Source organism: Euleptes europaea, chromosome 17 (genome assembly GCF_029931775.1).
Source record: "Euleptes europaea isolate rEulEur1 chromosome 17, rEulEur1.hap1, whole genome shotgun sequence".
Taxonomy (NCBI): Eukaryota; Metazoa; Chordata; class Lepidosauria; order Squamata; family Sphaerodactylidae; genus Euleptes; species Euleptes europaea.
The window spans coordinates 12996617-13010836 of record NC_079328.1 but is presented as its reverse complement, the minus strand read 5'-3'; the positions used below and the strand labels follow the sequence as shown (position 1 = coordinate 13010836).

Here is a 14220-nt window from a genome sequence, read left to right as displayed (position 1 = left end):
CAAAGTTTCTTCCAGACGTTACTGTTCTATGCACACTTTGGGTGCTACCTCTACTGAAAATATTCCAGAATTATGATCCCAGGAACTGTGTAGCCCAAGATGGAAACTTCAAGTATAAATCACTGATTCATGAATGGCTCAATTGGCTGACTAGAAGAAGAAGAGTTGGTTTTTATATGTCGACTACTCTGCCACTTAAGGAAGACTCAAATTGGCTTACAATCACCTTTCCCTTCCCCTCCTCACAACAGACACCCTGTGAGGTAGGTGGGGCTGAGAGAGCTCTAAGAGCTGTGACTAGCCCAAGGTCACCCAGCTGGCTTCATGTGTAGGAGTGGGGAAACAAATCCTGTTCACCAGATTAGCCTCCGCCGCTCATGTGGAGGAGTGGGGAATCAAACCCGGTTCTCCAGATCAGAGTCCACCATTCCAAACCACCGCTCTTAACCACTATACCACACCGCTCCAAACCACACTGAGCCGGTGAGTTCATCCAGATAAAAGCAGAGACACTGTAGATCAGACCGAAAGGCAGATGAATTTAACAAGTCAGACAAGATGGTATTTCATATTGTAACAGAAGAATCAAAGAGCAGAAAAATTCCAGCATTCAGATTCTGAGATGACTCCATAGTGCTAAATACAAAAAAGTCTCTTTCCTCATCATTTTAATCATCTCCTGCATCTTTACAATTAAGTAGGATCACTGCAATTTGTTGTACATGAATTTCCGGCTCCATCTCTGGTACTGCGATGAATTGACTTTAATCCCCCTTCCCAATTTGCCTCTTCCTTTTTGCAAAAAGCATCAACAGAATTTCAGAGGAAATAGGCTTCCCACCTTTCACCAAGACTGTAATGTGTGCATGTGTGTGTGTGTATAAAAACCCCTGCATGATTTGTGCTATGAAAGGAATAACCCTTCAAGTTAGGAGCTTGAATTATGTGTGGGGTCGCTTATTTGTTGACTCTGTTCTTTGACCATTTAATTGTCTTTTTGGAGACTTTTAAAGGACCTGGGATGAGATATCTTGATGATCAACTGAACATTTAAAAGAAGACAAAGAAAAATCCTTTAGAAAATGTCCATTTTGACTCTGGATCTTCTTTGAGAATTTCCAAAATTATATTCAAAGTACATGGATCTAGATTAATATCATAGCACCATCAGTTTGTCTGAAGAAAGGTAGTCTACAAATATTCGAATTAACAATTAAACAAAACAGAATGGATATTGAAACTAAAAAGCCTTGACATGATGGGAAAAGGTGGAAATTCTCTGAGGGAGGAGGCTCATTTACCTGCCCAAGCAGACAGAAATAGCCATGAAGGTGTATCTGTTTCTGGAAAACTCTGGAGAGAGCAAAATTGTAAGGCTAATTGAGTAATGGTGTGAACAGGATACACTACAAACTACCTCCGCACTGCCACACTGGCTGCTGATGCTTGAGAATGTTGCTTCATGGTCCTTCTAGAAGGAACATTCTCAAAGGTTTTCTAGAGAAAAATGCTGTATTCATGTTTCTAGATGCTGAAAAGGCATTTGACAATATTCCATGGCCATTTTTATTGAAAACTTTACACAGTTCAAAATATGTTCAAGATTCATCAATTGAATACAAGGAATTTATACAAAACAGCATGCAAATATTTTAATAAACGGAGCCTTAACTGAAGGATTTCAAATTGAAAAAGGAACTCGTCAAGAATGCCCACTATTGCCACTTCTATTTATTCTTGCATTCGAAGTTTTGGCTACCAAGATTAGACAATATCCTAGAATCAAAGGGCTAAAAGTAGAAGGGGAGAGTTCAAAATGAAAAGCTACATTGATGATATGGTGTTGGCAATATGAAATCCTCAATTATCGATGAAGGACATAATTGAGCGAATTCAGGAATACAGAGCTTTCTCAGGTTATAAAATCATTAGGGAAAAGACAAAAATAATTTAAAGCTTTTTATCAAAACAGGAAGAGGAAAATATTAGAATGATCACAGGATACAAAGTTATGAAAGATTCCATTAAATATCTGGGAATAAATCTGACATGGCGGGCAGCTCATTCCTGAAGGGGGGAGGTAGATCTGAGCAGAAGGGATTGGCGCAGCCACACCGTTTCCACACAGGCTTCCTGGACGCCAAAAAGGCATGTATCCAGTTTTTAAAAAGAACAGAGTGAAAATGGCCTCATTGCAAACAGTGGGGCTGCACCACCTTTTCTGGTGGCGCAGCAATGCCCCTGCGAGAGGGGCATTCCTGGGGTGAACAGGGTTAGGAAGCTGCCCAAAGGCAGCCCCACCCCTGGGAATGCCCCCCATGCCGGCGCGGCTGCACTGGCAGAGCTCTGTAGCTCCTGGATCTGGTGTGTTTGCCCCCATGCCAGCGTAGTTGCCACCTTATTCCATGATAAGGTGGCAACTACACCAGCGGATGGTCACGCAAGCTCCTAAGGAGTTTCACATACCTCCTTCAGCATTGCAGTAAAAATGATACACTCTTCAATGACAATTATAAATCAGCATGGGAGAAGATACGGAAAAATTTGCAGAGATGGACTAAATTATAAATTTCATGGCTTGGAAGAATATCAGCTATAAAAATGAATATATTGCCAACGCTAATTTTTTTAATTCCAGATGTTACCAATTCATATACAGGATAAAACACTGAAAGAGTGGCAAAACCAGATAAATTCATATGGAACCCGGGTTACTTTAATGTGCGATGAACCCAGGCCCAAGCAGGGAGATCCAACCCATGCATAAAAGACATAGATATATAGTTTTTTTTAAAAAAGAAACTTTTATCTCCCCAATTCTCAATCCCTCAGACCACTCAAAATTCAACTTCAATTATTCAGTCACATTGAAGTTCCTAGCATCAGGTCTTCACTTTGCAAAGTAGAGGTCTGGCAGAGGGCTCTGAAAGAGTAGCATTTACATCATCTATACCATGCACTCACTAACAGCTCATTCCTGAGCCTTGCAGCAGCCAGGGACTGTATAGCTGAGGCGCCGCCATGGTGCCTCCAAAGAGGATTCCCAGCCTTTAACAGCCTTTAACAAAACAAAAAATCAAAAATGGGGGAAATAGCCCCATTAAAAACAGCAATGCTGCACCAAGATACAGCAATGCTATTGCTGGAGGGGGCATTCCCAGGCTGGAGGGGCTTAGAAAGCTGACTATAATCAGCTCTGCCCCTGGGAATGCCCCCCACGCACCGGCACAGCATTTCTCTTCCGGGATTTAGGTCCCAAAGAGGCTGCGGCATCAGAGGAACACCGTGTAGCTCAGCGGCGCCCACGCACTGACGGAACTGCCACCGCCACCAGCGTAAGTGCCTCCTATTCCGTGATAAGAAGGCACTTATGCTGTTGGTGAGGTCATACCGCCTCCACTACACTTTCAGCCCAGTCCTCAGGAATGGGCTGTTAGTGGGCTTTATATGGCTGTGTAGGGCTAACCTAGGTGAAATGCTATGATCTCTTCAAAAGCACTATAAATATTAAGTATAATTATTCACATACTTATTTTGTCATGTTTTCAACCAGTTCCTTTGATAGTTTTTCCCCCTGTAGCTTTCTACATTATCTTCCTTCTGAGGATCTTAAAACTGGAAATACCCAAAACACTGTCTAGGCCAGTCACAGAGATGACAAAACCTTCAGGCATTTCAAGCCAGGCAACCCAGGAAATGATGGAACACAAACAGAGCACAGGTGCACAGCATGAGGCGCTTTCAGAGTTGTCATCTAGGCAATGCATTCACGTAAGCCAAGCCACTGGCTATCTAGTGAGGAACCCTCTCTCTCCTTTCCATATACTCCCAGGATTGAAACAATGATATTAACCAAGAAATGGTGAAACAGAAGAACTCAGAATCACAACTATATAAACACAATCACAACTATCTCTCTTCAGATTTTGCTTTACTATTGTCCAGAACATATGAGGATATATAATGCTATCTGCACATTATCAAAAGTCACAATTCTTCTGCTATTACATTTAGTCATGCCCATTTAATAAGTTTACAAACCTCAAGGTGGGGACTGGATTTCTCCCAGAATTACAACAGATCTCCAGACAGCTATTCTCCTGGAGGAAACGGCAGCTTTGGACTCTATGATCTACCATAAAGTCTAGGAAAAACAGAAGTCCTACAGTGGGTACAGAGGGCGGATGCTCGAGAGCAGTGGTTCTCAACCTTTTTTGCTCCATTCCCCCTTTTCACCATTGTTCAGAATATAATTCTCCCCTTCCCAAGATAGTCATAAACTTTATTGAATGTTGCAGATTAAATTTAAAAAACTACAATTTTACAGATTGTACATAATCTACAGGACATTACACTTTGCTGAACAGTGGCCCCAATTCCCCCCTCTCCGGAACCCTAAAATCCCCACAGGGGGGAATTCCCCCCTTGTTGAGAACCCATGGTCTAGAGCTTCTGTATCTCATGGCATACCACACAGCCTCTTTGGTATACCATAGAGACTAGGAGAAACAGCTTGTCACCTCTAAAGATCAAAGACGGCTTGGTGATTGAAGGAAGGATGTGACTGTTGTTGGCTGGCACACTCCTACAGAGTAGATTTTTTCTCCTTAACGTGAAAAACCTGAAGAGGATTTTGAGAGGTGTTTTAGGTTTAATGGAATGTAACTGGATAGCAAACAGTTATATCAACACAAATATTTAGGATCAAAGAGTTATTATGACATACACAACATGTGCATAAAGGAGTCTACAAGTGATATATGGTGAGGGAAAAGGGGAAAGTTATTTAAAGTGGGAAATTTAAATTTAAAACTTGAATTTTGGCAGAAGGAAGTGACCTCACAAGAAGGGGAGGAGTTGGAAGAGCTAACTAACCTTTGAGTGGGACGTCATGGGATTTGAACTCACCAGGCATGATATCCCACCCCAATGACCTCTCTCCCCAAACTCTGCCCTCCCTAGGCAGCACCCCCAAATTTCCAAGAATTTCCCAAACCATGATTGGCAACCTTGTTATTTAAACATAATTCTTAGATATCAGAACTGCAGACGAGATATTAGATTTTAATTACCAGAACGTTCACCAGCACCATATCCTTCAGTATTCCCATTACCAGGGTGACACTTGAAAAATGACTTTTCCTATATTCACTTTCTCAGAAATATCTTTAAAGTTTTCCTTAAATAAAACTGCATTCATATATCATGATAAACTGTGGCTTAAACTCTGGTTGACTGTGATGTCTGAAAGCTGGCTGCTCGTCTAACAAGGTTGGAGGGTAACAGAAAAGGATCTAAGCCATGAGTTTGTCCCTGGCTTGTGAACCAGGGTTTGTACTAACTGTGGCTGGTTGTGACATCTGAATGCAGAATCCCAGCTTCTTTAGTTGTGTCGCTCCCCAGGTACAGAGCAGCCAGAAGACCTTTCTGCTCCTGCTGCAATCTGTTCTCGCTGCTACTACCTGAGAACATGTCCCCCACCCCCCTCAGAATGACCCCCAACTCTCCCTTCCCATCTAATAATGATTCATCAAGCTGAACTGCATGGTTCTAGCCTACGCGGATAAAGGGATGACAGAGGATCTTCATTCATTCATCTTACCAACAAGCAGGAATTGCTTCACACACAATGATGTTGCCTTTAGTGGTACAAAATATACCTGAAACCATATCTTCCTTCTCTCTTTATTATCTCTTTCCTCCCCACCTCCAATACAAAGCATTTTGGCAGTGTGAGCAACAAGCCAAACATTCTTGGGGAGGCAAATGATTTACTGGGATGCATTCACACCCACACATACCTTCATCAAATTCATGCAGAGAGCATACCCAAACAAGTCAAGATGGATTGACTGCTCCCCCACAACACACACACATCATAGATGAAGCATGCAGAGGTAACATGACCTCTTTTTGTGAAGTACTCAGACAGATTTCCCAGAGTACAGCTGGAGTTCATAAACCATGCAGCTTACAACCCCATGAACTGAAGGACAAATTTTCAAATGGATATCAATGAAAGCAGACAGCATCTCCATCAGAATACATACTCATGAAATTAGTTTTTTCACTGTGCAATTCATATCCCATTATTGACCGACTTATCTATTTTTTAAAATGTTATGCCTGCTTTCCAGAAACCTGCCTGAAGTGGCTCACAAAATAAAAAAACAAAAACAAAACATTAAAAAATATTAACTAAAATCTAGGATAAAAACCAGCCCGGCATAAAAACACTGACCATAAAAAAAGAGAATTGTCAGACCAAAAATAAAAGTCTTCAGATTAAAATAGTGTTTTGTTTTGTTTTTTAAATCACCCCTAAATTAAAAGCCTGGGTGAACAAAAATGTTTTTGCCTGGCACCTAAAAGAAAGCAACGTAGGAGTCAGATGAGCTTCAAGGGGAAGGGCATTCCAAAAGCAAGGTGCCACACAGAAAATGCCCTGTCTCTAGTCAGCACCCATCTCACTTCTGAAGGTTGGGGCACAGACAGCAGGGCTTGTGAGGCAGATCTTAACTGGCAGGCTGCACAATATTTATGTATTTATTTAAAACATTTATTAGCAACTTTTTTTTACCTTACAATAACTCAAAGTAGGCTGCAAAGCAAACAGCAACAAAACACAATAAAATACACAAAAAACATCAATTTAAAATCAATAATTTAAGACTGCCAGTAGGCAGAAAAAGTAAAACTTATCAAATCAATATGGAAGGAGACGGTCCTTCAGGTGGTCCTTATTTCTAGTATTGTTTCATATTTATTTAGCAGTAACAACAGATTTAAAACTTTACATTTTGAAACTAGAGAATCCATTTGAAATAGCTTGGCATATGTATTTAGTTAGTCACTGTAATTTTTAGTAAGATTTTGTAAAAAGTAAGATTAAGGGCATTCATAGTTTGCAGATGAAAAAATGGTATTTACATTATGTTATCTGCACAATATCAACAGTCACAATATGTTGTTTGCCATTACAATATAATATGCCCATAATGCTGTTATAACTCAGAGATGGAAAATCAGTACTTACAGCACAATAAACAATGTATGTAGACATCTTGATTTAGGCAATACATTCTATTATCTATATTTATAATGTATTGCCTAAATCAAGATGTCTACATAAATTTGGAAACAAAAATCCAGGAAATAAATTTGGACAAGATGTCTTACAGAAATTTGGAAAGGGGTGTTTATATTTATAACCAGTTTCCAAATTTCTGTAAGATGCCACTGTTTCCAAGAAATATAGGGGTTTAATGCATGGCCAATTTGTCTCGCCTTTGTGCCTTAAAAGTAGCGAATTCCCGTGGTTTAAATGCATGACCGTCCAAGGGCTGCACATTGGACCCACCTTAGGCGCGAATTAAGCACACAAAAAAATGGGTTAAGCAATCCCTGTTTTCTAGCGATCTTTTCAGTGTTAAACCGCTTTTTAAAATTTCGCTACATTACTGGAACGCCGGCGTGCATGTAATCACGACTAGCCCGCTACTAACCTCCTCTCGTTCAAGCTCCCAGCCCCGACAAACAGCTGAGCTGCAGGTGAGCAAGGGTGGGGCAGGTGCGAGCCGCGCTGCTGGCTAGGAAGGGAAGTGACGTGACAGGGAAGGAGAGCTCCTTTTATGGACTTCCGGGGAAGGGCAGAGGGTGGAAGGGGCAGAGCTTCTCTGGCCTGAAGAGTATAAAAGGCCAGAGGAGAGCTGTAGCCAGGTAGGAAGTAGACTGTGACCCAGGCTGGCTAAGCATAGAGCCACCCGGGTAGTCTCCGAGGGAGAGGAAAGCTCAGACTCTCCCTCGGACTGGTCTGAGGCTGAAGAGGCGCCTCAAGCCCCAACCCTCTCCAAGCCAGACAGACCCCCCGACCAGCCCTGTAGGGGGGTACTTAACACCGTCACGATAGTATACCAGAACACTGGTGTCCCAAGAAAAAAAAGGGGGGGAGAATCGGCCTTTGATTGGATAACCCCTCAGCCAATCCTTGGGCAATGACACAGCGGTCACTCCCCTACTATCCCACATTATATGGGTGGCTCAAACGCACGGGGAGCCTCCAGCAGCTACTTGCTTCGGACTTATAGTGGGATGGACTAGCGTCATGCGTTTGACTATCCAGTCTCGGATTAAAATATTGTGAGATAAGGGAGGAGCGAACCAAGAACATTCTGCCCATGCGTTAATCCCCATAAGTACAAAGTGGGCTTGTTGACAAAGAGGCTTTGCAAAGAAGAGCAGATATGACCCTCAGTGGCTGAGGACGCTAGCAGCAGACAGTGCTTTTTGCAAAAGGAAGAAGCATCCTAAGCATGTCCCCAGATGCATCCCTTTACTTCCTCCCATATAAATAAATTTGGGCAAAACTAAATGGCTTGTTGCAGTAAAAGCAAACTCTGCCTCCCACTTCTAATGACAGCCGGGGGATGCAATGGCCTCTGACCCCAGAGCCGACAAGGATGTAATATGTTGTGATAGTGTAGTATACACCCACAATAAAACAAAAACCACCACCCTTGTCATTATTATTTTTATTTTTAGAATCAGGAAATAGACCATTTTCATCATAGTTATTCTATTGTTCTCCAGAAATGTTGGTAGACAACAGAGAACCTTGGTGTCTCCTGCCTGGGATTGTTTCACACTGCTTGATAGAATCATATACTCATAGAACCATAGAGTAGGAAGGGGCCATACAGGCCATCTGGTCCAACCCCCTGCTCAATACAGGATCAGCCGAAAGCATCCCTGACAAGTGTTCGTCCAGCTGCTGCTTAAAGACTGCCGGTGAGGAAGAGCTCACCACCTCCCTAGACAGCCGATTCCACAGCTAAACTACTCTTAACTGTAAAACTGTCCCCCTTAATATCCAGCCAGTACCTTTCAGTCAGCAATTTAAACCCATTATTGCGAGCCCTATCCTCTGCCCTCCTCTAAGTGACAACCTTTCAAATATTTAAAGAGAGCAATCATGTCCCCCCCCCCTCAGCCTATTCTTCTTCATACTGAACACTCCCAAGTCCCTCAGCCTTTCCTTGCAGGGCATGGTCTCCCAGCCTCTGATTGTGATGGATGCTGATTATCCGGATGGCGATTAAATGTGTAATTTGAATGGTCACTGGGCAGGTGGCATTAAAATGTTCTAAATAAGAAAACAAGTAGACATTTGGAGCGTGTCCATGTGTTCCTGGGTTTCCTCAACCTGTCTCAGCAAAATTGAACAGGTCTCTGGAGAGGTGGCACACAAATTTAATTTAGTTAGATCATTTGTATGCCACCTCTTCAGATAAACTAACCAAATTACAGAGTTTGGTTTCACCATACAATACAGCCAAGAGCTTAAACCGCACCTATCTAAAAGGCATCCTTAAAAAAATAGACACAAGGACACTGTTTAGCTCATCTTATCAAATACGTATAGATTATCCTCACACATGGCCAACACCACTGTAACATATTCACTGAAGAACCACCAAAACTCAGAAGTATAAATCAAAGTACAAAAAAATACACTTTAAGAAAAATTAAGTAGTGCAGTATTTATCTTGAACAAAGGAAGGAAAGGGGAGAGGGATCAATATATTGAAACATAAATTAAACAGTGAGATGCATGATAAGGTTTTTAGAAATGTATAATGTTCAGAAGCTTCCCTTGCTTCAGTAAAATAAGTTTACCCCCTATTTCGTGCTGAAAGGAATCATAAAAAACAAAAACATGGCATACATGCCAAAACAAAATGACTGTATCAATGAACATAACTCACCTGCCCAGCAGCATTTGGGACCAGCTCCTTCCCGTTCTCGGAGAAGACAGGAATGTTGGGGCTGAAGACCATGAGGTCGCTTTTGGAACCAGCCTCCCCACTCACCCCCGCCAGGATGTGGCTATGGCGATTGGAATATGACCAGCTGCCCACTTCACTGGCACACACCAGCGTGGCTGTACCAGGACCGTACACCATTGCCTCCTTGGCCTGGCTCTGGCATCGCAGAGCCACGTACACAAGGATCACCAGTAGGAACAAGCTGGACACCGAGCAGATGGCGATGATCAGGTAGAGATTGGCTGTGTCTGCCAGGGGCTTTATGCTCCCTCCCGTTCTAGAGAGGCGGGCATCACTCTGGGCAGCCTGGGAACTGGGCACCAGTGACACGCTGAAGGTGGCTGTGGTTGACAGTACCGGCTTGCCATGATCCTTCACCAGAACCAGCAGACTCTGGATGTTGCTGCCCTCTACCTCCTCCAGAGCACGCGTGGTACTGATCTCACCACTGTAAAGCCCCACCCTCCATGGGCTGCTGGATGCATCATGCAATTCATAGCGAAGCCAAGCATTGTAGCCTGAGTCAGCGTCCAGGGCATGGATCTTACCCACCACATGCCCAGTTGCCAATGGGACCTTCACCAGAGTGGGGGTATCCTCTGCTAGACCAGACACTGCAGGCGCATTGTCATTCTCATCCAACACAAAGACTTGGATGGTCACGTTGCCACACAAGGAGGGGAGCCCAGCATCCTTGGCCCTCACCTGGAACTCCAACAGCTTCACCTCCTCGTAATCCAAGGGCTGCAGGGCGTACAGCTTCCCACTCTCTGAATGCACCGAGATGTAGCTTGACAGCGGCCACAGCTTCTCATCCAGCCAGTAGCTGACCAAGGCGTTCTCGGCCACATCTGGGTCTGAGGCAGACACTGTGAAAATGTGAGCACCTGGAGGGTTGTTCTCCCTCACGAAGACTGTGTAGGAGGGCTGTGCAAAAGTGGGCGCGTTGTCATTCACATCACTGATCGGCATCAACAGGCTGCTGCTGGCTGACAGTGGGGGGTCCCCTTGGTCTTGGGCTATCACCACCAAGCTATACTCGGCCACCTGCTCCCGGTCCAGTGGCTCAGCCAGTACGAGTGAGTAATAATTCTTGAAGGTGGACGTCAGCTTGAAGGGGAGCCCAGAGGGCCATACTGAGCAGGTCACCTGCCCATTGGCCCCAGAGTCCCTGTCTGAGATACTGATGAGGGCCACCACTGTCCCTGGCGGAGAGTTCTCAGGCACCGGCACCGACAAGGATGACACCGTTACTTCCGGCGCATTGTCATTCACATCCAAAACTTCAATCAGAACTTTGCAGTGTCCTTTCATTGGTGGGATCCCTTTGTCAGTTGCTTCTACTCCAATTTCACCCAGTTTAATGCTTTCAAAATCAAGTTCTCCATTTAATCTTATTTGCCCATTACTTGGATCTAAATTAATCACTGCACCTAAATTGTTTGGATTTACACTTCGCATTGAATATGTAATGTTCTTGTTAATTCCTTCATCAAGATCTGTTGCATTGAGACTAACAATTAATGCTCCTATTGTTGCATTTTCAAAAAGTTTTATTTTATACACAGACTGATTAAAAACCGGTGCATTGTCATTTGCATCCAGCACATTGATCACCAGATGAGCAGTGCCGGTTTGCACTGGTTTGCCACCATCAGTGGCTGTTAGTAATAAATTATACACATGAGTTAGCTCTCTATCAAGAGGTTTCTTTAACACAAGAACTAAAGACTCACCATGTTCCTCATTGTTTTGAACATCCAAGGTAAAATGTTCATTCGTACTGATTTTGTAGCTGATGTGAGAGTTTGAACCAACGTCATCATCAGAAGCTCCCTCTAGTGGGAAGGATGAGCCCTGAAGAGTAGATTCAGCAATAACCAGGTTTTGCTCAGCTGCCGGGAATAGGGGCGCATTGTCATTTATGTCCTTGATCTCCACTTCCACATGGAAGACTCTCAAGGGATTATCCAGGATCACTTCCAGGTGAATAGTGCATACTGGCATCTTGGTGCATAGCTCCTCCCGGTCTATCCGGGAATTAACAAATAAAATCCCATTCTGTAGGTTCACCTCAAAATAGTCTCTGCTGCGGCCCTGGGACACCATCCGGAACATGCGAGGCATGAGTTCACCCACCTCCAGCCCCAGGTCCTGGGCAATGTGGCCTACGAAGGTGCCGTGCTGGGATTCTTCTGGAACAGAATAATGGAGCTGCCCACTCCCCATTTCACAAGCCGTGTGGAGCAGAATCAGCTGCAGCAGCCAGGATCTCACCAGGGAGCATCGGGGCAAAACAACCATAGCAACGGTAGGTTATATTCCCGGTTTTCAAAATTAAATCCACTCTCCAAAGCTGGCCTTAAATGGTGAGAGGTGTTGCAGTATCCATTCCATCTTCCTCATCCAGGCTCTTGTTCTCACTGTGCTGCTGGGAGGGGCTTTGATCTTTGTCAGAAAGAGCATTTCGGTTTTCAGTGGGCAGCGAGCGACATCTTGTGACAATTGGTATAAATGCCTTACACATTTCCCCCATTTTCTGTGTTTCTTATATTTGTTTCATAATTGTATTCTGGAATTTACCTGCAGTTCATTATATTACTTTTTAGCATAGCTCCATGTAAAGTTAATTCAGAGGTTTCAGGTCAACTATTTGGAACAATCATAGTCCTAATCAACAAATTAGATAGAGTAAAAATGGATTTGAACTGGCCAAAAATGAACTTAGATGAAAGTAGTTTGGCTTCCACAGAGCTATGGGTTGGAAACTATCCGTTCAAAAGTTTCATATTTTCTTAGTATTGCAGAGATGTGCCATGCATTCTTGAAGTTCCCACTAAGAACTACCATAATGTTTTCTCCTTTACCAAGTCAGACAAGATGGTATTTCACATTGTCATAGGTGAAAAATAAACAGAAGAATCAGTCAAACAGCAGGAAAAATCCAGCATTCAGATTTGGAGATGATGCCACAATTCTAACTACATAAAAGGTCACTTTGCTTATCATTTTGATCATCCCCTGCATCTTTACTATTAAGTAGTACCACCACCATGGACTTTGTGATACATAAAATTCCACGTCCATCTCTGATGCTGTGATGGATTCAGTTTAATCCGTCTTCCCAATTTGCTTCTTCCTTTTGCAAAGAGCACTGACAGAATTTCAGAGGAAATAGGCTTCCCATCTTTCACAAAGACTGTAGTGTTTGCCTTTATATGACTTCTTAGAGGATGTATATTTTAATCCCAGCATGATTAGGAGTATAGAGTATGGGGAAGAACACTTCCTTCAAATGATGGGCCTCAATTGGTTCTTGTAGGTTATCCGGGCTGTGTGACCGTGGTCTTGGTATTTTGTTTCCTGATGTTTCGCCAGCAGCTGTGGCAGGCCTCTTCAGAGGAGTAACACTGAAGGACCGTCCTTCAGTGTTACTCCTCTGAAGATGCCTGCCACAGCTGCTGGCGAAACGTCAGGAAACAAAATACCAAGACCACGGTCACACAGCCAGGATAACCTACAAGAACCAATGAACTCTGACCGTGAAAGCCTTCGACAATATTATGAGCCTCAATTATTTGTGGGACTGCTTATTTGCTGACCTGCTGTTCCATTAACCTTCTCATTGACTCACTGAAGAGTATGAAAGGAATTGAGACCTTCACTGTGCAAAGCAGAGGTCTAACAGACAGCTCTGAAAAAGAGGCATTCCCCTCGTTTCAGCCACTACTCACTCAGTGGCCTTTATAGGGCTGTGTATAGGGTATAACTTAGTTAACTTTGGTGAAATCGTATGATCTCTTCAAAAGCATTATAAATATTATTACTCACATACTGCTTTTTATCATCTTCTTAACCAGTTCCTTTGATAGTTTTTTTTCTGTAGCTTTTAACATTATCTGCCTTCTCAGGATCTTAAAACTGGAAATACCCAAAACACTGTCTAGGCCAGTCACAGAGATGACAAAACCTTCAGGCATTCCAAGCCAGGCAACCCAGGAAATGATGGAACACAAACAGAGCACAGTTGCAAAGGAGGAGGAGCTTTCAGAGTTGTCATCTAGACGATTTGTACACACATAAGCCAACCCACTGAACCCTCTCTCTCCTTTCCATATTCTCCCAGGATTGTAACAATGATATTGACCAAGAAATGATGAAACAGAAGAACTCAGAATCACGATCATATAAATACATTCATAACCATCTCTCCTCAGATTTTGCTTTACTATTGTCCAGAACATATGAAGATACATGATGTTATCTGCACATTATCAAACGTCACAATTCTGCTGCCTTTACATTAAATCATGCCCATTTAATAGGATTACCAACCCCTGGATTCCTCCCAGAATGACAACAGATCTCCCGACAGTTGTTCCCCCAGAGAAAATGG

General features: G+C 43.1%; 1 protein-coding gene across 3 annotated transcripts in view; it reads right to left on the bottom strand.

The window, feature by feature from the left end:
- LOC130488870 (protocadherin alpha-7-like) overlaps window positions 1–14220 on the bottom strand; it is a 217402-nt gene that overhangs the window by 132023 nt on the left and 71159 nt on the right. Inside the window, exon 1 of one of the 3 annotated variants that reach the window (XM_056862543.1) lies at window positions 10401–12151. The exons of the other annotated variants lie outside the window; for them this stretch is intronic. Coding sequence (XP_056718521.1) covers window positions 10401–12128 — 1728 coding nt within the window. The 5' untranslated portion in view covers window positions 12129–12151. Of the gene's footprint in view, window positions 1–10400; window positions 12152–14220 lie in introns of those variants that run through there. 3 annotated transcript variants of the gene reach the window in all.